The 24,233-nt window shown below is 44.6% G+C and overlaps 1 protein-coding gene across 1 annotated transcript; it reads left to right on the forward strand.

The window, feature by feature from the left end:
• The first annotated feature begins 5,172 nt into the window (after positions 1 to 5,172).
• On the forward strand, positions 5,173 to 23,255 carry LOC133358555 (nectin-1-like). Its single transcript, XM_061576921.1, has 9 exons — positions 5,173 to 5,315; positions 9,009 to 9,353; positions 12,174 to 12,506; positions 14,072 to 14,186; positions 16,097 to 16,242; positions 18,252 to 18,360; positions 20,570 to 20,618; positions 21,879 to 21,911; positions 22,300 to 23,255. Exons 1-9 carry the CDS (start codon positions 5,243 to 5,245, stop codon positions 22,363 to 22,365), a joined length of 1,269 nt encoding a protein of 422 aa, XP_061432905.1. The 5' UTR covers positions 5,173 to 5,242; the 3' UTR covers positions 22,366 to 23,255.
• Positions 23,256 to 24,233: the final 978 nt, after the last annotated feature.

A 24,233-nucleotide genomic window follows, 5' to 3' on the forward strand; every position in this document is an offset into this window, starting at 1 on the left:
TCTTTAGCATCTGTCTCAGAAAGTGACATCACAAGATAGGCGGCCTTTACGTGTCACCATGGTAAAGATGCCATTGAAAACCGAAGGTGCGATGCATATCATGCATGTGACTATTGCGCCATCTGTCGTTCCACTTAGCGATGTAAAGATACACTTACATATACACTTAATGAATTTCATCAATCATCTCAACTCGCAAAACCCATCCATCTAGTTCACCATGGAAGTGGAATTGGAAAAAACTTTCCATTTTCTGGATATTCTGCTCGTGCATGACCGAAACTGTAAAATAACACAGCATTTACCAAAAGAAAAAGCACAATGACGTCGATCTGAATGCAGAGTCACACCATTACCCCGCGCAGAAATCTTCTCTCATGAAGATGATCTATTTTATTTTATACCTACGTGACTTTACTGAAAGAACCAAAGAGTAAAGATTAAACATGGGAAATAAACGCTGCAATTGAACGGTTGCAATGATGCACACATCATCAGGGCACTGCATGCCAAAACCAAATCAAATAGCACAAGGTGTAAAATTTATCAAGCAATTACAATTATTAAAATACCGTACATTGCGTGAGTAACTGATAAAATAGCCAGATTCTTGGAAAAACAAAACATCCGAGTGAGATGTGTCATGGTACATAAAAAATTGAAAAGCTAAAATCTGGTACTAAAGATGTATACCCGAAGTTGTCAACAGAAGGTGTGTTCCGGATTAATGGCTCCTGTGGAAAATGCTATGTTGGTCAGACGGAATCATTGGTGAGCATGATACTAAAAGAACACCAAAGAAATATGAAATACTCCCAAACACAACTGTCAGCAGTTGCAGAACATGCCTGTCAATAAGGACACTCAATTGATTTTGATGTTGAATTTTATGCAAAACTAGTAACTACTGTCCAAGAATAATTACAGGCTATATTGAAATTGAGAGAAATAAAATGTGTTTTAACCGTTTTGATAGCTACAGGCCCAGTGCTGATTGAAAGTAAATTATCAAGCATTACACGGTCTAGTTGCATGCCTATACAGATAACCATACGTCGATGTTGATTAACTGTGAGCAGCCAAGAAGAAGTATTGCGAGCTTTGGGCCCAAAAACAGCAGAATGTAGATACATAATGTAGATAATTTGTACATACAATGTGTGTTGATTAACTGTGAATACCCCAGCCAATAATAGATATCCATGCATACATTACCCCCCAAATCGCGTTATTTATAAATGTGTCGCAACCCTCCACCACCCGACACGACCATTAAGTAAAAAATGTATCACGTTGACAACTGACAATGCTCAGTTGACGACCTCCTATATACCAGGCGAGGTAAACATCTCATAGCCACGGTGGCAGCCCACGGTGGCGAGATAAGACCGTTTTTTCCCCGTCATCATATTCTTCTTCTAGTGAGACACATGGTCACACGCCATCTAAATGTTATCACAAGAAAAAGTTTTCTTACATGTGCCCATATTTCCTGATTCTGGTGGTTCCCCTTTCTCTGTCTCAATTGCGTTCCTTAATTCATTTTTCAGCGTTTTATTAACATTTACTAAGTAAGAAAGATTAACTTTGGAGCGTGATGCAGTGTTCAATAAAGTTTTAGAATGTAAATAATGTACATAGAACACGCGATATTTATGAGATGTATGTTAAAACACAACACCCACTTGCCATAATTTTCCCAGCAGTACCATTAAGAAGTGAGATACCACGGCAATTGTGACAATTGGAATGGTCACCCTTCTTCTTGTATATACAATTAATCTGGGCATCTTTAAAGTCCCATGGGAGAGTGTTTCTGTCCCATATGTGATTGAAAGGTAAACAAAGCTTATGTATCAGGGTATGCGGCCACTGTGGCAATGTTAACTCCCTCGCCTGGTATACAAGGAAATCGTGGTTTCGATCCCGACCCTGACGCCTGCTGTATATTTCTAGTTTGCATATCTCCCTGTGGTCGCGTGGATTTTCCCCCAAAATTTACAAACATGCATTTAGAGTGTTCGGCTACTGCTATAAATATCCAAATGATGATAAGCCACTTCGTTGAGCTATCAATTGTGATAGCAAGGTCGCTTCTGAAAAAAGAGCTACATCGCTTAGCGGGTCTTACCTGGTTACACATTTTTTTTTTATTTTTGTTTGTTTCGTTTTAGATATGTTGTAGATTTCAACAGGTGGGATTCTCTCTGAGTCCACATGCTTTTCCAGGTTGTGTTTTGACGCATGGCTTTATTGACCTTGGCCACATCAAGTGTGGAGGTCCACCTCACTCGATGATGACGATAGTAGCTTGTGGCAGGCCGTCGAAAAACACTGAGCGCTACCAAAGAGCGACAGTTCAGCAGCGAGTTTAAAGTGGTTCACGCCAACGTTCGGGTTGACGGCCGCTTACCAGTTATAGATCTTCCATGGAGACAATGTTTCTCATCTTGCGCCATATATGGCTTGAGTATATATGGCGTTATACTCTTAGTTTTAAATGGCTTTAGGAAAGGACCGCTAGGGGTTGAACAATTGACGAGGATAGGGCTGGTAGGGGGGTACACAGACAGGGATTTCTCTCGATTTACTCTATGTCTTAACTGCTGCATGTTAAGGTTAAAGAAAATTTAAACTGAAAACTATTTTTAAAAAGTTACATGTTTGAAGTTAGCAGGTTTTTTTTCCTCTGGAATGGAAAATGCGGAAACATGACGGCTTGCTTAATCTGACTGAAGTAGCGTGCTAAACATTTCATACATTATTTGTCGACAGTTCACTTTGGTCAGCTGTGGTTAGTCAGAACACTTGTTCCTGATTCAAAGTCTTATTTTGAAATATTTCTACTCATGTGTAAACCTCAATAGTTTTACTCGTGTAGAAACCTCAATATTTTTACTCATGTAGAAACCTCTATATTTCTTCTCATGTGTAATCCTCAATATTCCTACTCGTGTAGAAACCTCAATATTTCTACTCGTATTGAAACCCCACTATGTTTACTCATGTAGAAACCTCAATATTACTACGCGTTTAGAAACCTCGATATTTCTGCTCATGCTCAATGAATGCCGCGGTGACGTTACGATGTTTGATAGCATGGGAAGCCGAGGTGTTTGCCATCAATGCTGGTGCCGCTGTGATGGCGGTGGTGGTGGTGTTGCCGCTTTGGTGGCACTGGGCGCTCCTAAAATTCAGTTTTTTTGTTTTTGGTTTTTTAGTTTGTTGTCCTCCCCATGCACCTCCGATTAGCATAGTTGGCTACATACGGTGCGAAAAAAATGCAACATTCGCAATGCAACAATGCCCATTGACTCACCACTGCTGAAAGACTGCTCTTGTGTGTTTATTTTATTGTCCTTTCCCCCGCACCTCCGATTAGCGCGCTTGGCTACATACTTTGTTGACACGTCTAGCTCTGTCTTGATGCGCAAACTGCAGCAACATGAAATTGTGCTCACTTCAGGTTGGCGGCCGACTGTGCGACCCTCAAAGAGATGGTACCTCAACCCGTGGTCACCCCCGTGGATGCCGGTACGAGATGGCAGTGAGAGCGGTCCATGCGAATGCTGTCGCAAGAGGTCACGGTGTGAAATAATTTCAACTTATGTACGTACAAGCCCGCATTTATTTTGTTTAACCAAGTCGAGACTGAAAAGACAGGATGAGAGTCTCATTTTCAAGAGAGTCACCTCGGTCACTAAAACCTTGGTCACTAAAACCCTGGGTCACTAAAACTATGATAAATAATCAATGCAAGAACAACAGTGCCACAGACGTTCTTAGATATTTCTTTAAACCCGAGTGGACAACTTCATTTCGTAGTTGTATTGGAATCTTTTGGCTGCAAAGGAGAACCATAATAACAAGTCAAACCCTGAAGGACAAAATCCCTAACGATTTCCACTATCACTCGCGTGAAAATCGCCAATTCTTGAGCAGTGACTCAACACGCACACCGTGATGATTCGATGCGATAACGGAATGGAGGAACGCACAAACGACCGACCAACCAACAATCGCATTTCAGCAACCCAACCGCACCGAACCCCCTGTCTGAGTTCTCGTTCCCTCCATCGCAAAACCGCAGCCAAATAACTCTAAAAGACGCCTCTAGAGTTATTTGGCTACTTTGAATTTGCACGTGATGATAAGCCACTTCACTAGGATATCATGTGTGGCAAAGTCATTTCTGAAAAAGAGCTATATAGCTCAATGGGCCTTACCTGGTAAAATAAAAATAGTTTAGTGTGGTATCTCACTGCCATTTAATTCCCACCTAATGACGTACGCTTGTGTTGCGCCCGAAACGTCATGATATATTTTATTTTATACCTACGTGACTTTACCGAAAGAACCAAAGAGTATGGATTCCTGCAGTCACGAAAGCTTCAAATCAAGATTGCTATTTAATTATTTACTATTTAGCTATTTTTATTTTACAAGTTAAGGTCCGAATGAGCTGCCACATATAGCTCTTTTCCAGAAGCAACCTCGCCGTCCCAAATGATAGCTCAATTAAGTGGCTTATCGTCATCACGTGGACATTTATAGCAGCCAAATAACTGTAAAATGCGTGGTGTTGATTATGAACGTGGCGGGAAACCCGGAGGACCAGGATAAAACTCCACGCGAGAGACACGCAAACCCCAAATATATAGCAGGCGTAAAGGTCGGGTTTGAACCCACAACCTCCTGAATATCAGGCGAGATAGTTAACATCTCACCACCATAGCACCCAGATGGTGGAGGTGGGGGAAAGAATTAACGCAGAGCTTGGAGGTGTGGAGTCAACTGTATAACAGCTGTAAGATTATGTCAGAAATAATGAACGGTAATTTGATAACAAAGATAAACTCCTTTGCTATCATCTCTTTTAACATCAAAATAATAATCGTCACCATTAACATCACCACCATCATCACCACTACCCGTCACCATCATCACGACTCGCATCGACATTAATCACCATCACTACCATTATCATCAGCACCATCAACATTGACATCGACATTGATCATGATCATTGTAATCACTTTTGTAGCGAATCTAAATCCTTCGATTACTCAACCGGATAATCATTTCCTCCACGTCACGTGGTCTCTTCCCCGCTTCGATTGTTCGTCCCCCCTCCTCCTTGCATACAAAGTGAGAGCCAACAGGCGAGCGAGCGAGTGACTTCTCGTGTCTGTGTGTGCTGGTGTTGGAGAGAGGAGAGAGAGACAAAGGCGGACGTGCGAGCATGGAAACACTCTGCTTTGCGCAGCGCGTGATGATAGCCGTCCATCTGCTGCTCCTCCTGTCTGCAACTCTGGGTGAGTTCGCTGTCAGTTTTTCAGATGCCGATTTAAAGACAAATGCCCTATTCACCGTAACCCTCGCTTCAGGTGTGTTGCGTTGGGTGGGGTCGCAGCTGCACAGAGATTTGTCGACCACACCAGACGGCTTATTCGCAGAACTGCGTACCTTAACTACTTACCTACGGAGTTGTCTAGCTACCTACCCAATCGCTTGTGTGCCTGCCTACCAGATGGAACTAACGTGTTGACTACCTAGCCTGGTATGCAGGAGGTCGTGGGTTCGATCCCGACCCTGAAGCCTGCTGCTGTATATTTGGAGTTTGCGTCTCTTTCTCTCATCATCACGGTGGTTCGAAGATGTTAACTACCTCGCCTGGTATGCAGGAGGTCGTGGGTTCGATCCCGACCCTCACGCCTGTTTTATATGTGAAGTTTGCGGTGTCTGTCTTTCTCCCCGTGGTCGCGTGGATTTTTCTCCAGTTCCTCCGGGTTTTCCCTCCACATTTAGAAACGTTGTGCTCCGAGGAATTTGGATGCTATAAATTTCTACGTTATAAGCCACTTCATTGAGCTATCATTTGTGGCCACGTCGCTTCTGAAAACGAGCTATAAAGCTCGAGTGGGTCTTCACTGTTGAAATAAAATAGCAGTTAAATAATTACAATAGTTTTCACTGAAAAAATAAAATGAGGTAAAAAACTAGTTTTACAATGCACACATTTTCATTTGCACTCAAAGGTAGAGAATACATTATTGTGACTCTAAAGTTTATCAAATTTGATGTGCGGAATAAAAGTGGGTGGCTTGCATAAATAAAAGTAAAAATGGAAAGGAAGCCACCCACTTATATTCAGCACATCAAATTTGATTAATTCTGGGGTCAAAATAATACATTTTATACTTTTGAGTGTAAATAAAAGTGTGCATTGAGGAACTAGCGTTTTACCTGTTTTTTTAGAATCTCGTGCTTCGTTACAGGATATGAACGCGCCACATGCGGGGGTAGGGAGGCAGAAGACGGAAATGGAAGTTGCGTTTTTGTTCGTGTAAAATGCCACACGTTGACTACTTTACTCTCGGTTTAACCAGGACCGCGCCCGGTCGCCTTTGTCGCTCCAGTTTTCATGTACCCACGCCCCACCAGGTACTCATTTAAGGTCGGTTCGGCCAAGGGGAGGCCCAGGAACAGTTATATATTATTTTACCAGGTAAGGCGCACCACGCTATGTAGCTATTTTAAGAAGCAACCAGACTATCACAAATTATATCTGAAATAAGTTGCTTATCATCATTACGTGGAAATTTGTAGCAGCAGCCAAATACTCTAAATGTGTGACGTCGATTATAAATGTGGAGGGAAAACCACAGGACCACGGGGAGAGAGACGCGCAAACTCCAAATATACAGCAGACGTCAGGGTCGGGATGAAACCCACGACCTCCTGTATACCAGGTGAGGTAGTTAACGTCTCGCCGCCGTGACCGCCATCACCGATGTTGGCAGTGAGCAGGAATCGAATTCGGGCCGCTGGGTTCGTAGCGAGTGTGCTAACCGCTGCGCCACGACTTCCTCCTGTATGTACAAAGATCCCCCGTATATTCCCGAATAGACTGTTGAGGCAATTGCTGAGAGCGAGCACCTATTAGGGGCCTGCAGCACATGAGATTTTGGGTGGCCTGACCGCCTTTGTCTCTACACACACACGGTGTGTATACAACGAAAAGATAAAGATTCCCCTGTATAGCTTTAAAACTGTTTTGGTAAGTGCTGTTAGCGAGCACCTATGACGGCCGTCACAGCACACGAGAGGGTGGGTGGCCAACTCGACGCTCAGCCACCTTTGTCTCCCGAGTTGCAGTGGTGTTACGCATCACACCAGGCACCCTGTTGCGGCTGATTCGAACTAGGGGTGGTCAGGAACAGTTCAGATGATCGTCACTGGTGTTGGCCATGAGCGGGAATCGAACCCGGGTCACGGGGTTCGTAGTGCAGCACGCTAACCGTTACACCACCACTCCCCATGTGTATACACGCTAATGTAAGTATGTTGAACTTCTTTCGCACAATACGTAGCCAACCGCCCTAATAGGAGGTGCGGGGGAAGGACAACAAACTAATAACAAAGAAATTAGTTTTCAATCTAAATAAAAAAGAATGAGTGCACAGCTGACAAGGGATAGGGCTGTTCGGCGTACACAGATATATCTCTATTGAGTCCACGTCTTACCTTAACGTTACATTTTTTAAAATAAATTGAAGACAATAAGTGACAGGTTTGAAGTCCGTCTGTAGTTTTTTTTTATCTTTCTTCTTTTGGATGGAAAATGTTGAGAGATGACGGCTTGCTCAATGTGACCAGAGCAGCGTGCTAAATGTTTCATACATTATTTGGTGGTGGTGATGCTGCTGCTGCGTTGCACAAAGGCAGCTAAAAACACCAACGTCTTTAGTCACACTCAACAACAAATGTACGCGCTATGGAGGACGCCCATTGCCTGAAACGTCTGGGTCTGTCCCATGACCTCCTGCTAGCTGCGAGCTCTCAACACTTCACGTGATGACCTAAAAGTTGCACCTGGCCTGGCACAAACGCCGTGGTGACGTCACCGCCACTTTGTGGTGAATAGCGGTTGTTGTTGTTTATCCCAATTGATAAAGAGTCTGGAGACTTTTCCAGTGGCCATCTCAGTCAGACAACGTGTGGCACCTGCTGGGTCTGTTCCGTGACCTCCTACGAGCTGCGAGCTTTTGACACTTCACGTGATGGTCTCAAGGTGCACCTGGCCTGGTACACAGGCGCCGTGGTGACGTCACTGCCACTTCGTGGTGAATGGCAGTTGTTGTGTGCTGGCTGAAAGCACTTGTCCCAATACGCCGTGTAGGCTATACGCGGGATCTTTGCCTTTGTATGTATGTGTATGTATGTCTTTGTATATGTGTGTGTGTCTATGTTTGTATCTCTTTGTGTGTATATGTCTTTGTGTGCTGGTTGAAAGCACTTGTCCCAATACCCTGTGTAGGCTACACGGGGGATATCTTTGTCTTTATGTATATGTCTCTGTGTATATGTGCGTGTTTCTTTGTGTACATGTTTTCGTCTTCGTGTATGTCCTCGCGTGTGTGTTTATGTCGTTGTGTGTATGTGTATATGTCTATGTGTGTATGTCTTCGTGTTTATGTGGAAATGTCTTTGTGTGTATGTCTTTGTGTGCATGTGTATATGTCTGTGTATATGAGTGTATGTCTTCGTCTCTTAATTCTAGATTTGAAGCTTTCATGACTGCAAGGATTCATACTCTTTGGTTTTTTCGGTAAATTCACGTAGGTAAATTTTTTTAATGAAATAAATGAAAACAACTAAATTAAATCACGACGTTTCGGGCGCAACACAAGCGTCCTGCTTCAGGTGGGGACAACGTAGCGAAAGCGCAACCGCTTAAGTGTGTCTCAGAGATGGCTGTGACGAGGATTTATATGTAACTTAGGTTAGGGTTAATTTTATATAACTCCTCGTCACAGCCATCTCTGAGACGCACTTAAGCGGTTGCGCTTTCGCTACGTTGTCCCCACCTGAAGCAGGACGCTTGTGTTGCGCCCGAAACGTCGTGATTTAATTTAGTTGTTTTCATTTATTTTATTTGATTTTTTTACATACGTGACTTTACCGAAATAAACATAGAGTGTGTCTTCGTCTCTGTTCCTGTGCAGGTGCCCAGAGTATTACAGCGGAGATCGAACACGACAGTGAAGCGTCCGGTGGGAGCGGAGGAGACGTGAAGCTGCGCTGCGTCTACAAGGGAAGTGAGACCGTCGCACAGATAACATGGGCAAAGGAAACAAATCAAAAGCGTGTGTACATAGCACGTCGCCAGAATGATATAAGTAGTGTAGATGATACGTTACACTGGCGCCTGACTTTCCTTGGCCACGGAAACAAGAATGCCACCATCTCAATCCGCGCGCTGCGCGCCTCGGACAGCGGCACCTACATCTGCACATTCACGACAACAACACAAGGGACTAAGGAGGCGAAGATCAACCTCATCGTGGTCGGTGAGTTCAATCGGTAGCGAAGTGGTTCGTTTTGTTGACGAGGTTAACGAGAAAAGAAATTGGTTCAGGTCGTTGTTTCGAATCTTTGACTGAGGCCACAGGAGGAGGAATCCGATGAGCTATAAAGCTCTTCATTTATAAACGTCCAGTAGGGGTGGGCCAGACGACCTCCTGTATAGCAGGTGAGGTAGTTAACATCTCGCCACCGTGGCAACACCCTCCTGAAAATAGGGTATTGAGACTCAGCGAAGCTTTCCTGCATAAACAAACATCATATAAATAATAATGACACTTACATCTGTTGAATAAAATAAGAACATACTGTGCTCTTATTCTTAGGTTTTTTCGGTAAAGTCACGTAGGTAAAACATCAAAATTAATGAAAATAAAATAAAAACAAAAATCACGACGTTTCGGAGGCAACACAAGTCTCCGTCATCAGGTGGGACCGTCACAGCCAGATTAGCTGCATCAAGTGAGGCAATGATTCAAGATGTAATCCCTTAAAATCGAGTTGAGGGGGGAGGAGAGGGAGGGGGGAGCTCATCAGAATATGGTAGCCAATGAGTGGAACGTATCGGGAGGGAGGGGGGGCGGGGCCCCGCCCCCCCCTCATATTCTGATGAGCTCCCCCCCCCTCTCCTCCCCCCTCAACTTGCTTTTAAGGGATTACATCTTGAATCATTGCCTCACTTGATGCAGCTAATCTGGCTGTGACGGTCCCACCTGATGACGGAGACTTGTGTTGCCTCCGAAACGTCGTGATTTTTGTTTTTATTTTATTTTCATTAATTTTGATGTTTTACCTACGTGACTTTACCGAAAAAACCTAAGAATATGATTCCTTGCAGTCACGAAAGCTTCAAATCTAGAAATACTGTGCTCTGCCACAAGAATGTGGAATATGAAAGTGGGGCACGGGGTCAGCGCGTTACAACAACAACAACATCGACAGGAGTGCAAAAATAAGAGAAAAAGGGTGAACAAGTCACTAAATAATAAATATATAAAATATATAAGTCCGATTTTCCAACACCAATATGTAACAAATAAGAGTGGCTGGCTACACTAGTGCTGCCATGCCCCAGGCTGTGGGAAGCTTTTCCCCAACAACATCTGGAGCCCTGACTCTGTCGGTTCTTTTAAACCAACCCCTAAAAGTGGGACTGACACGGCAACAGAGCTTTTTATTTAGGACTTTCAAGTTAGCGGGCCAGGAAAACGACATCGAGTTTCGTGGAAGAATCGCGACCCCCCCCCCCACGCCTCCCCCATACTCAACGGGTGAACTCATTCAGGCACCAATCTTAGCAATGGAGCCATCTCAGCGAAAAGCTCAGACAAGGAAGAAGAATAGAACACACGTACATGGGGTCCATTCCTACAACCTTAGACCAGTCTTAAACACCTGAGCCTGAGATCAGGCTTAACTACCTGAGCCCAGAACGGCAATAACCTAGCCGTCCAGAGCAGTGGTACCCATTTCAATGTATCTCAAGAGAGAGTGTCAGAACAGAGAGTGAGTGTGTGTAACTATCTAAGTCACCCGGGCCACCTGGTCTAAGCAGAGTTGTGGCAGCAGATACCTGGATTCGAATTTTAATCCCAGGCTCTCAAATGATGCCGGCTGAGTGTCTACGAACCCTCTGGGTACACCCAGCCACTTCATCTTTGGGGGTTTATTTTAACATTTTTCTTTTTTTTAAACGTGACCCCTGGAAAATACCATCCTGAACGTCAGGATGTTGCAATTTAATGATGTGAGGAGGGATGGGGATTAAAAATTTTTTTATATATATCTGTTGAACAATCAACCCTTAAAAGCTTATTTTTATTCAAAAGCTTTTTAAAAAAATTCTGGACTTCATTGATATCGTAACAAACATTTGTAATCTAGGATTGAAGTTTTCGTGACTACAGGAATTACTATACTCATTGGTTCTTTCGGTAAAGTCGCGTATGTAGAAATAAAATAACTGTGTATTTGGCTGACTGGATTGCATCGCATTATATTTCTAAGGTTTGCTGAGTTCGCGTCTCCCATCTTCTTGCTGTATTTGCCTCCGTGCAGTTTGCCGTTCTCGGTGTGCTCTGTGTGTGATGTCCCTCTGTGTGTTCCCTCGCTGTGTGGTTTACGCCATTTTCACCTGAGGGTAAGCGCTTGTGTTGCGTTCGAAACGTCGTGATCTATTTTAATTTTATTTTATTTCTACATACGAAAGAACCAATGAGTATAAACATTCGTAACCTTTTTTATAGTAACTTTCCTGGCTTCCACCAATAATCAGTTGCCTATATATTTTTCATTTCGGTTTTATCTTTTGGTTTTATTGTTATTGTGATTGGGGTTTTCCAGGAGTGTCAGTGTCAACATCGTTAATTTTTAACACATGCAACGCTTTGAGATTACTCATTTTAAATGTGCTTTATAAAACTAAGTTAATTATATTATTATAATCCACAGCCCTAGTCAGGGTGGCAATTACCAACTCGAATCGGCATTGAGAGGCTGTGCTAATCTCCAGTCTACAGTGGCGAAAAAATCCACATTTTGATGGCAGGGCTGCGTTTGTCCACGGGACAACCACCATTGACTCGCCCACAAAGTGGTATTTGTTGTATCGACCCCCAAGGGAATTGTGGGCTGAGTGAAACCCACAATCAGGTTTGGAACTCGCATCCTTTCAGATCACCAGCCGCTCCACCACCGAGCCACCTGGCAGTAGCCGACGACAACGATGACTATGATGATGACGACGACGACGAGAACCCAGACACTGTGCTCATGACCTCCGCCGCCTTGCGTCGCCATTGTTTCAGTGACGCCAGAGGTGAGGTTGGCGTTGGGCCCGGCTCCCCTGGTGTCCGGTGGCAGCAAGTCTCAGCTGGCGGCGACGTGCGTAGCGGCCAACGGGAACCCCGCGGCGAGGGTGGCCTGGACCCTGAAAAACGTCTCGGGAAGCCACTTTGTCTTTGAAGCCCTGAAGGATGACGCGGGCACCATCATCGATCACAAAAATGGCTCCATCAGCGTGATGCGGGAGCTGCGGTTGGAGCCGACGAAGGAGATGAACAAAGCGTCGCTCGTGTGCATCGTGACGCAGCCTGGGAACGGCAATCGGATCGAGAAGATCGTCGCTCTCAATGTGCACTGTGAGTGGTGTTTCCCACCGTGCCGTGGTGCCTATGAGATGTTAACTACTTCGCCTGGTATACAGGAGGTTCTTGGGTTCGATCCAGATCCCTGATGCCTGCTGTATATTTGGAGTTTGCGCGTCTCTCTCTCTCTCCTCCCGTGGTCGCGTGGATTTTTCTCCGGGTCCACCGACTTGTCCCCTCCACATTTAGAATCAACATCATGCATTTAAGTTATTTGGCTGCTATACATTTCCATGCGATGATAAGCAACTTCGTTGAGCTATAATTTGTGATAGCTAGGTTGATTCTGAAGAAGAGCGATTTAGCTCAGTGGGTCTTACCTGGTAAAATAAAAAAAGATTAGTTTATAGTTTTTACAGAGTATTCGTAAGCACAAGACAATGTACCACTGCATACGGATAATAAGGGGTAAAGGCACAGCCCTGTAATTTCTTCCTCACACCACTATTGATAGATGGTCCTCCCTCCCACTCGAGAGAAATTTAGCCTACTCTTCCACACAAACCAGATGACTTGGAAGAGGTGGGGGTACCCAAACTTAATCCCCGCGTTTGAATACTGCTAGGGACCCCTAGTGGCAGCTGTCCCTATGTGGCTCAAGGTGTATGCAGTGATGACCTACAAATGATAAGTCTGCCAGTACTGGGCAATGATGTCGTTTTACGCTTAAGATGTACCAAGTGTTTTACCAGCCCTGACAATGGGTCAGTTTTTAAAGCTCCACTTAAATCTATGTATATTGAACTTTTTTCGTGCAACGTACGAAGCCAACCATGCTAAACGAAGGTGCGGGGGGGAAGGACAACAAACACCAAAGAGCTGTTTTAAAGAAATTAGTTTTCAATCTAGATTTTAAAATGCATAACTCCAGTGGATTCCTATTATCAGAAGGAAGAGCTTTCCAGACGACCACAGAAGCAAATCTGAAAGCGCGGCGATGCGGTGACCACCATCTTTGTTCGATGCCTAGCCAAAAGTCGCTGCTGCGAAGATGACCACTGGAGTTAACGTGATCATGGTTTATGCTCCTTGACGAAATCAGCGAGGTATTGTGGTTCCTTTGTGGAAAGCACTTTGTGTGTGTAATGAGTGCGATCTTTTAATCATGTATTCGTTGTCAGCAACCGGAAGCCAATGCAGCTCCGCGAGCACTGGACGGACATGCAGTAAATTATAATAACAAAAAGAATGTAGCAAATCGTTGGTGCTAGCACCGTTTATGATGAACAGGATCATCACATAGGACGGCGCGATGTTTCACAGAAATAGTCTGCGGTAGTTTCAAAGTGGGGGGGCGGGAGGGGGGGGTGTTATTACTGTGTTTGTGGAATCCCAGTTGAGCAAATTTGCAGGTAAATTTTTGTGGTCCAAATTTGGCAAATTCAAAATCAGAATATTTCTACTCGAGGAATCCGATGAGCTACAAACCTCTTTTTCGCAGGTGTCCAGTACAGGGCACTGGGTCAGAACGTTTACAACAACAAACAATAACAAACAACACGGAAACACGACAGGAGTAGTAGTGACGAGGGAAAGTTTGTGTATTCTACCATTTGCAGACAAGCCGGAGGTGACAATCAGTGGAGTCACTGGCCCCATGCAAGAGGGAAGCGCCAAGGTCACTCTCACCTGTCTTGCCGATGCCAATCCCAGCGCCAAGTACTCGTGGATGAGGTGAGGGTTCTGATGTGTCGGTAACGTTGCCACCATGTCGTTTCTCACGATGCGACCTGATACGGTGGCTAGATGTTAACTACCTCGCCTAGTATACAGGAGGTCTGGGTTGGATCCCAACTCCGGACGCCTGCTGTGTATTTGGAGTTTGCGTGTTCTCTCTCTTCCCGTTGTTGCGTAGATTTTTCTCCGAGTCCTCCACATTTAGAATCGACATGACGCATTTAGAGTTATTCGGCTGATGTAAATTTCCACGTGATTATGATGAGCCACTTTGTCAGGCTATCATTTGTAATTGCCGGGTCACTTGGGAAAAAGAGCTACATAAACACAGATGTGGCCTTATCTGGTAAAATATAGATAAATATTTTTAAAAAATAATTAAAGAATAGTAAACAAGAATTGTCAATACGACATCGGGTTTTCACGACATGACGGTTATGGTGATATTTGCTCTCCGGTCCATTTTTCAAGGCGTACCATACATGGTGCATCGTTCGCTCCGATGTCTTGCCTTTCGCTCCACGTGCTTCTCCAGAGCTACACGGCACAAACCGCAAAAAACCCCACGCAGTCGGAGTGTTTCGCGATAGGTTTTTCCATGACCGTCTGTTCTATAACGACAGTAGTAGTAGTTGTGTTCCTGAAGAACGCCACATTATATGGAACAATCACGTCATAATAAATATGTAATTTAGGGGGTAAAGCACAGTCCGCGATAACGCGTGAGATGTGTGACGCAGGGCCGAACAAAGACTGGAGGTGCATGGGTAGAATCTAAAAGCATCCAGCATGATCCCAATGCCTTGGGCGATGATGATCCTATGCCCAGGCAGCCGCGCAACTGCTTATTCAATCCCGTTATGTCCGATTCGCGTTATGAATTTTTTTCCAGGCGTGGGTGTATTTTGTGTTTTTTTACTTTTCCGTGCTTCAGAATGAATGAGGATGATTTAAACATTCATCCCAACTGCAGGTTATGCAAACATTAAGTCGGCCAGAAGTCGTGGAGTTCTGAGCTGGCAGTGCAGAAATCCCTGCGTTGGAATTCCAAGTTTCAGCCATGGTACCCGGGATTTAAAGTGGGTCATTCAAGTGTAGCGAGTTGACGATCTCAGCCCCGTTCAGTGATGACCGCACCAAAAAATAGTACGTTTAAAAAAACAATTGAACACGAAACGTCAAGGTCTACTCGAATTTTTAAATTTCGTTGTGGGTTTTACTCTCTAAAATGCATATGGTTAGTGCCGAGCTAGTAAACTAATTGGCATGTTCTGTTTACGTGTCAAACCCTTACTAAATTGGCTGTGTCGGGTGGTGGCGGGTTTAACGACACATTTATACCTATGCGATCTAACCCAAAAATAACTTGTATTATTAAAAAATTGATTGTGAAATTTGATTTGGATAAATTCCAGCTCCTGAGAATCAAAATAATGTGTCTGTTCCACCGTCCCGCGCTACGAACGTTGCTCCCAAGTGGCACGGCGGCTGGGGGAAGTGCTGACTGCGCGAGCGTCCAGAGGTCGCTCGAAGGGCATCTTGGAGGAAGCTCTCCGACGTCCTCTTACACGGATCGTTCTCTCACGCGATGGGGGGGGGGGGGGGGGTGGTGCTGGCACTGCTCCGTCAGATTTTCGAACGGCTTCTTAATCTCACGCCACGACGCCGGGGTTTGTTGTCCAACTTCGTCCAATACCCCTGCACCTCCGATTTAGCCACGGTTGGTTATGTACTGTGGGAAAGAAGTTAAACATGCATACATAACATACGTAACAACAGACATACAACATATATACATGCACAATTGAGATACAACTGTGCAGGGAGGGGGATTGGGCGGAATGTTACAAAAATGAGTTTCTGATGTTATTACTTCTGTTGTGTTGTTGGTGTGTTGTGTTTTGCAGGAATGGTACACATATGAATGGCTCTGACCACAGCACGCTGACTCTAGATCGTGCTGTGAGTAACTCCGGGATGTACCGGTGCATTGCTGTGAACTACGTGGGCTCGGACGCTGGCGAGATCGAAGTCAACATCACCTATGCGCAAGGTCAGCCCACCACCGTGCCAACCATCATGCCTCTGCCAGGTAACCGGGCACTCGTTCACTTGGCAAGTGGCGGACATTCAGCGATTGGTTGATTCTATTTAAATTAGATTTCATTTGGAAATAACGTTGTCAATCCACTGCTTGGATCTGAGTGATCTTCAACAAGCGAGAATTTCATCATCGTTTGCAGCTGGGATTGCCATCGTCCCTCTCTCCTCCTGATGCCGAGGGGAAATGGACAAGGTTTTCGATTGTGGCTCATGCAGCTGCAATGACTGCATTGGATATGCGGTCCAAACCTCCCCAGAGACCCTGGCTGATGGAGGCCCACTGCCACCATCTACAGTATCCTACGTCGGAGAATGAGGAGGCTTACCGCAGCCTTTACTCGGAGGTTTGGAGAACCTTGTGGCGATTGAAGGATGAATGGTGGTCGTGGGTTGCTGAGTAGATAAAATCTGCCTTTGTAGCAACGCAATCACAAATCACTCTTTAATTCCATAAAAAAAGTAACCTGCAGCGACACACCTATCACCATCCTTCAGTGAAAGAAAAGTGATCCGATCTCCGACCCCCACGAACAGGTTTGCAAGTTTGCTGAGCATTTCTGTGAAATTTTGGGGAAGGGGAAATCTCTCAGCTCAGAAAACATCATGGGGAAATATGGGGATGACCTTGCTGACACTGCTGTGTCTCAAATATTGGAATAAGTAGTCACCCCCTGTGAGTGGCTGGTTGAAGTGCCATCTTTTGAGGAAATACAAAAGAAAAAGCGCCGGGCAGAGGTCTCCCAAGTGAACTGCTGAGGGAGGGTAGTGTTTGTGTGCAGACTGCCCAATATGAAATCATAATATCAGTCTGGACCACTGGATGGGTTCTGCAGGATTGGAAGGATGTCCTGGTGGTCCCCTTCTTTAAGAAGGGGGACCGCACAGACTGTAAGAACTACAGAGGCATCTCTCTCCTCAGTGTGTCAGGAAAGGTCCTGGAAAGGATCATTCAACATTGCCTTGCCAGGCACAGATGCCATATTTTCTGTCTGTCTGCTACTTCAGCGTTGTAGGGAATTCCAACAGGACTTACATCTCTGCTTTATTTACCTGGTCAAGGCCTATGATATCATGAATAGGCCTGGGCTCTGGGTTTTTTTCATGGTTTCAGAGTCGCTGACTGTCTGCTCACAATCATTATGGACTTTAATAATGGTGGGGAGGCCCGAGTTAAACTACATGCTACATGACCGGGAGTCAGAGCCATTCCCTGTTCACCTTGGGGTGTGACTGGGATGTCCTCTGGTGCCTACATTATTGAACGACTTTTTCAACCAAATAGTTCGAGAAGCCTTCCATGGCTGTACCGGAGGAATCTCCATCTGGTACAGATACAATGGGAGGCTGATCGATGCCCAGGTACGGTGGAGGAATGGCTCCTTATTGGTCAACCATGTTATGTATGCTGATTTTATTTTATCTGGGGATTGCTGCCCATGACAATAACGATATTTCTATCTCAATTAACGTGTTGTGTGCCTCAGACAGTGGCACCTACATCTGCATATTCATGAAAACTTTAGTGAATGAGGTGGTGAATTCAATCGGTAAGCGGTGTTTATTTCATTAACGAGGTTAATAAGAACATTAATCTTCAATGAAGTGGTCTATTTTATTTTTGTTCGAGATGACTTTGAGATCGATTGAGCGACCACGAGAGACCACTAGAGGCTCTGATGAGACAACATGACCGGGTCAGCTTGAAGACACACACTCAGAAAATTCAGTCGCGCATTAGATCATGTGGTGTGCTGAGGCAGACCACAAATTACCAAGTTCAAGTGATCTCCTGCTGCTCAAATGAGCATTGAGATGTGCAAAAATGAGGTGTGCATCTCCAAGTTCCAGCCCTGCAGAGCCAGTGGTCGAAATTACACATTCCTATGGCAGGGGTGCCATGCAAATAGCATGGCGCAAGTGTTGTGGTGATGAACAGCATTTGTTGTTGTTGTCTTCCAGATGGCATTGAGCCCTGCGTCATAGCTGTTGCCACCGTAGTTGCACTCATGGCGTTGGTGGCCGTGTTCGGAGCTATTTACTTCTTCCGCAAGAAAGGCAGTCCTGTCACGTGAGTTTCCTGTGTCAAAATGTTTGTAGATTCGGAAAGAATTCTGGAGGTATGTCACTCCGACTGAGAATTATTGAAAGAAGTTTCAGAGTTCAGCACAGTCTGTCAGTGTGACACCATTCTCAATCTGCCCATTGGCCAACCCGTCAGCAGCAGCTATGCAAACAATTTACGTACTTGCTCGTTCACAAATGTATTATCATTGCTTTTTGTATTGTGTGCATATGACTGCAACCCCCACCAGAGTTCAATTACCACAACAAACATCTCACCACCGTGGCACCATCCCTCCATCGGCACCAAATGCCAAGTGCCGATCACCCACTATATTGATTAAATTCATCTCTCAGAGCCGACCATGTCCACGACTAAGTTTAAATTCGAAAAATTGGCCAAAGCAGTAGGATAATGAAGCATTAACCTGTTTCCAAATATATTTATTTGGTGATATGATTATTATTGGGTTTAGCACGTAGAATTTCGCGACCATGAATGATTATTATTGCTTGACATTGTTCAATTCTCAATCCGCTTGCCCTGGTGAGGGTCGCGGCGGCAGCATGTTGAGCAAAGGGATCCAGACCTCCCTATTCCTGGCGAGAGCCTCGAGCTCTTCCAATTGTCAGGCGTTCCAAGGCCAGCCGAGCGACATAGTCCCACCAGCGTGTCCTGGGCCAGTCCGAGGATCTTCTCCCAGTGGGATTTGCTGCCCGGTAGAGTTCTAGGGGGAGTCTACCGGGGAGCATCCTTACCAGGTGCCCGATCCACTTCAACTGGCTCCTCTCAATCCAGAGGAGCAGTGGCTCGACTCTGAGGCTATGTTGGATTACTGAGCTCTTCACCTAATCATGGAGAGTGAGCCCAGCAACCCTGTGGAGGAACCTCATTTGGGCCCCTTGTACCTGCAATCTTATCCTTTCGGTCATTTCTCAAAGCTCATGACCATAGGTGGTGATAATGTAGATCGACCTGTAAACTGAGAGCTTTGTTCGAGAACTCAGCTTCTGCTTCACCTCCACGGAATGGTACAGTGCCTGCAACGCTGCACCAATCCACCAGCCGATCTCCTGCTTCCACGTACGTCAACTGCAAATAGCAGCGACGCCACCTCCATGCCACCGTACTGGATACTCTCCATACCTCGGCTGCACCTTTGATATCCTGTCCGTGAAAAATCACAAACAGGAGTGGAGACGAGACCCACCCTTGGCGGAGTCCAATACCCACAGTGAATGACTTTGATTTAACACCAAGAATAAGGACATCTCTCATTCAGGGAATAGAGGGATTGGATAGCACACAATCAGCACCGATACATCATACTCCTGCAGCACCTCCCACAATATATTGCAGGGAACAAGTTCCTATGCCTTCTCCAAGTCTACAAAGCAGAGGTAAACTGGAGAAGCATACTCCTATGACCTCTGAAATATATGTGACAGGGAAAGAAGCGGGTCCATTGTTCCATGAACATAACGGAATCCGCACTGTTCCTCCTGAATCTGAGGCTCAACCACCAGGAGGAGCCTCCTCTCCAGCACACTGGCATAGGCTTTACATGTGAGGCTGAAGAGTGTGATCCCTTTGTAGTTGGAGCACACCCTCTGGTCCCCGGAATCACAAACTCAGTTTGCCAATCCAGATGTATTGTACCTGCCTTCCATGAAACATTGAAGAAAAACGCGGGATAAGCACTACATTATTATTTAAAATAGCTTACTTTTGCACATTCTTAAATGACATAATGTTTTAGGTGTTGTTATGTTTTTGTGGTGTTTCAATTTGGTTACTATCTGAAATTGGCACAAATAAACATACAAATAGACAAAAACAATTATCCTTTCAAAGGTTACTGTATTTACTGTACCGTACTTAATACTACAATCTTGGAGTCTCTGCACGAGGTGATGTGTATATACGTGCAGTATTTTCATTGTTTAATTTGTATGTAGTGTATAATGTACCGTTTCTAATATTTGACACTGAAATCAAGCATAGCTACTATTTTTGCCACACACGCAGTGCCTAACGCCTGACTGGTTACAGCCCTTGGAGCGGTTTTGCCGGTTTTATCGGGCCCAGGACCGCCTGATAATGTTGGAAGCATACCGCCACTGTGGAAGACGGACAAACTTGACTATGCAAATGACTCATAGTTTCACTTTTAAAAATTAATTATCGCTTACAACAAAAACTTCACCCTTTTTAGGAACCGCATGCAACCTCTGGATGAGAGAATAATGAATTCTGCTGAAACGGTGGGTGGATTAAATCGGAGTTCTGCCTCTACCAACACAGTGAATATAATCAGAAATGATGAAAATTATAATAAGTTATACCCTGTCTGGCAATAAAACAGGAGTTGTGTTAAGATATTCCAACACCAAATAGATATATTTTGCAAGGCATCAAGACGAAGTCTACATTAACCACAAGTACTTTTAGAAAAACATGCAAACAAACATGCGCTGATAATATATGCAATGTATTTCAAACTGATTGGCCTACACCAGAGACGGCTTTCTTTGTGGCCTTGTCTCGCCACCAGTGTGAGACCAGAGAACGCCAAAAGGGGAACAGTACAAAGACAATGCAAGTATCAGAACACTTATAGCTCGGGTCGAGGAGTTTTATAAATATTAATACAATCAGAAATTTCAAATGACTGAGAAACTACCTGGTTACACATATACCAACGCTTAATTCCATCCCATTTCTCTTACTAAAGACCTCATGAATCCTAATGCGTTCTATTCTCTGTTCACTGTGACAAAAGTGTTCGGGTTTTTTAGTTTGGGTGCGTGCATAACATACTAAGAATTTCATGGCAGGAAAGGATACACAAGTTGTAAGTTTATATTGGGGGGAGCAGGGGAAGTTTTTTAGACAATCATGGAGGTTGCGATTAGTGGGGGCGCATGTGCAGGATGGTGGGGTGGGCAGGTTCTTGAGACGGGCATTGGAGTGGTATCCAGGAGCCAGAAACTGGGTAGATGGCAAGACGAACTCAGAGCAGACCTTGCAGGGTAAGTGTTCACTGCGCAAACAGCTGATATATTTAGCAGAGCCAGAGCATTGCTGGCAGAGAGTGGTGGCATCAATGTTAACTTCTCGATGTTTTATAGTAGTGTGACCTTTTAACCTTTATGTCTACCAACTGTCTTACAAGCTGTGCCATAGATAGACCAATCTCCAATCAGCTGGCATAGATTGACAGAAAAAGTGATGTGAGCACCTGTGAATGTCTATAGGATGGAGTGGCCAATGCAGTTTCCTTTGTCTCCCGAATTATTTAATCAGTATCTTATTTTTAAGTCTGAGTTGACCTAGGGGAGGTGCAGGATAAGTTCAGATGGGGTTTTAATCAAGGCAAAATATAATTGCTGTGCAATGTGGACTATTGCAGCACTGCACGGACACAGAATAATGCTACTGCATTGATAACATTTGATTTTAAAGTAATTTCTGCTCCAAAACAATGCCTAATCGTGTGCTTTCCACGAAATATCCTATTGCAGAGCCCACCTAACCAAGAGGCCAGTCACTACGAGGTAAGCTTCACACACCAAGTGAAATGTTTAATAAGGATGACTTTAAGTCTATGGACTGTTGAAAAAAAACAATGTCGAAGTCAAGTGTCAAAGCGTCTCCCCGCTTAGACAAAGCATGGCTTAGTACTCATTTCCATTGCAGGCCCTAAATCAAGTGGTGCCAATTCCACAGTGCTATGGCGGGACCACAGCAACCTGCGCCTGTTGGTCAATGAGAATTATCGACTACGTGTGCCACTACGATCCGGAACTTCTCCACATGGGCATTTAATCAGGAACATGACCTCTGTAGCATCGGGCTCAGTGGCCCCACCAATCGAGACCAAAAGCCACCCCTTAACGCACATTTGATTATAAATGATAATGCACGTGTTGTTTTATTTTGCAGCCTCTCAAGCCGCCTGAAGAGAACGCCTATGACAAATTAAACCACCCCAAGTACACGAACGCTTGAAACTGAACACTTCGGGAACGCACGCGTGCACTTAACAACGACATGCATTCGCATGGAAATCAAAACTCAAGAGCACGTGGTTCAATCGGAGGTTACATTTATTCGGCCATGGCGACACACAGAGACAAATATCCCCCCCCATATAGACATAGACTGTTGGGACAAGTGCTGTTAGGGAGTCGCATCTATCAAGGCCGGCAAGGCACGGCACACGAGGGGGTAGATGTCCAACACCACGCCCGGCTGTCATTGTCTCACCAGTGGTCATGTTTACACACCACACTAGATACTTATTTAAGGCTGAGTCGATCTAGGGGAGGCCCATGACCGGTTCAGATAATCGCTGTCACTGGTGTTGGCCGTGAGCAGGAATCGAGCTCGGGTCGCAAAGTTATTAGCGAAGCAGCGCACCAACCCGCTGCACTGCCGCTCCCAACACACACATGCACAGACATACATACACACGTGTATATATGTTTTAGATCACAATGCGATCATGTTCTGTGAGCCTTTTAAGTCTTGGGAGGACTGCAAAATTACCGGCATATAACAGTACAGCAAATAGGTTACATATATATCTGCGTGCAAAGTTTAGCATTGCGCCCTTGCACATGTGATGGGTTTAATACAGACACTCCGGTTTCCTCGCACTCTATGAAACAACAAAAATGTTGACAAACATCTCAATTCCTGAGACTCGGTGATGTTTTCCTATGTAAATATATATATATATACCGTAGACTCTCGATTATCCGCGATAATGACAGATAATTTAAAACTGTGGATAATCCCAAAATATCCATTTTCCGCGGATCTCTATGCCAAAAACGAACGATCGATTGATTGATGCACGTGGTCAGTGATAACACTTTCTGGCTCCCGCGCAGAAGACTCTGCTGACTAAGTGGACAGCAGAGCCCCGCCAATCAAAATCAATCAAAATCCGCCCACTGTTCTAAATATATGCAACTACTGTACTGTTTAGGTGATCACGTAGATTACGGTTTAAGCACTCTCCTTGTAATACATATTTCCAAGAACAACTTTATAACTTTTTAGATAATTAATTTGGGCTTTAGGGAAAATCCATGAGTAATTTATGTAAAAATATCAGGTGCGGGGTTAATCACAAATCGGATAAACCGCACGTGGGTAACAGTCTACTGTATACTAAAAAAGATTGTACCCCACTGTTAACATCAAAGTACAAATGTGCACACTGATTAGACCTCATCGTGCTATTCATTTTGTGACACTGGATGAAAAGAGGTGGACCAAAATCACTAGAGATCCAATCAAATTATCATGGCTCCTGGAACCAAAAATAGTAACGGGAGTGACAAGATAATAGGTTTGTGGGATCAAGCCTGTCCTATCCCCTGAATCCTATGGCCCTGATGTGTGTGTATTTGGACCTTTTCACGCCGTACGCAGCTAATTGTAGGTGCGCAGGAAGGATAACAAACTAACGCATAAGTCCAGACTTTCGGATGTGGGGGAAGGGGGGGCTCTCCTGGAAGTCGATAGAAATCCTGCAAATACAAAGAAAAAATTACTAAACGGTGATGAGTCATAACCTCCATTAGTGGATGTTCTGCCTCACGGCAGGTGTGGGGGTGTGCGTACACAGGAATTTCCTCATATGGTGTTGAGTTTGGTCACGTGACCAGGAAGTTACGATTTCATATTTTCTTTAAGCCATAAGGCAGGGTGTCAGCCATTACACAGAGTACAAAATGGAGGCACAAATAGCGTCTCAGTGAAGAGAGATGCATCTGCTCATTGTGGGACTTTAAGAAGCATTGTCTGTAAGTTCGTTTATGTTCTTATAATACTGGGAATGCTGTTATGTTAGGATTGCGTTATAA

The sequence above is a fragment of the Lethenteron reissneri genome, chromosome 62 (genome assembly GCF_015708825.2).
Source record: "Lethenteron reissneri isolate LAM-NWPU_2019-01 chromosome 62, ASM1570882v1, whole genome shotgun sequence".
NCBI lineage: Eukaryota > Metazoa > Chordata > Hyperoartia > Petromyzontiformes > Petromyzontidae > Lethenteron > Lethenteron reissneri.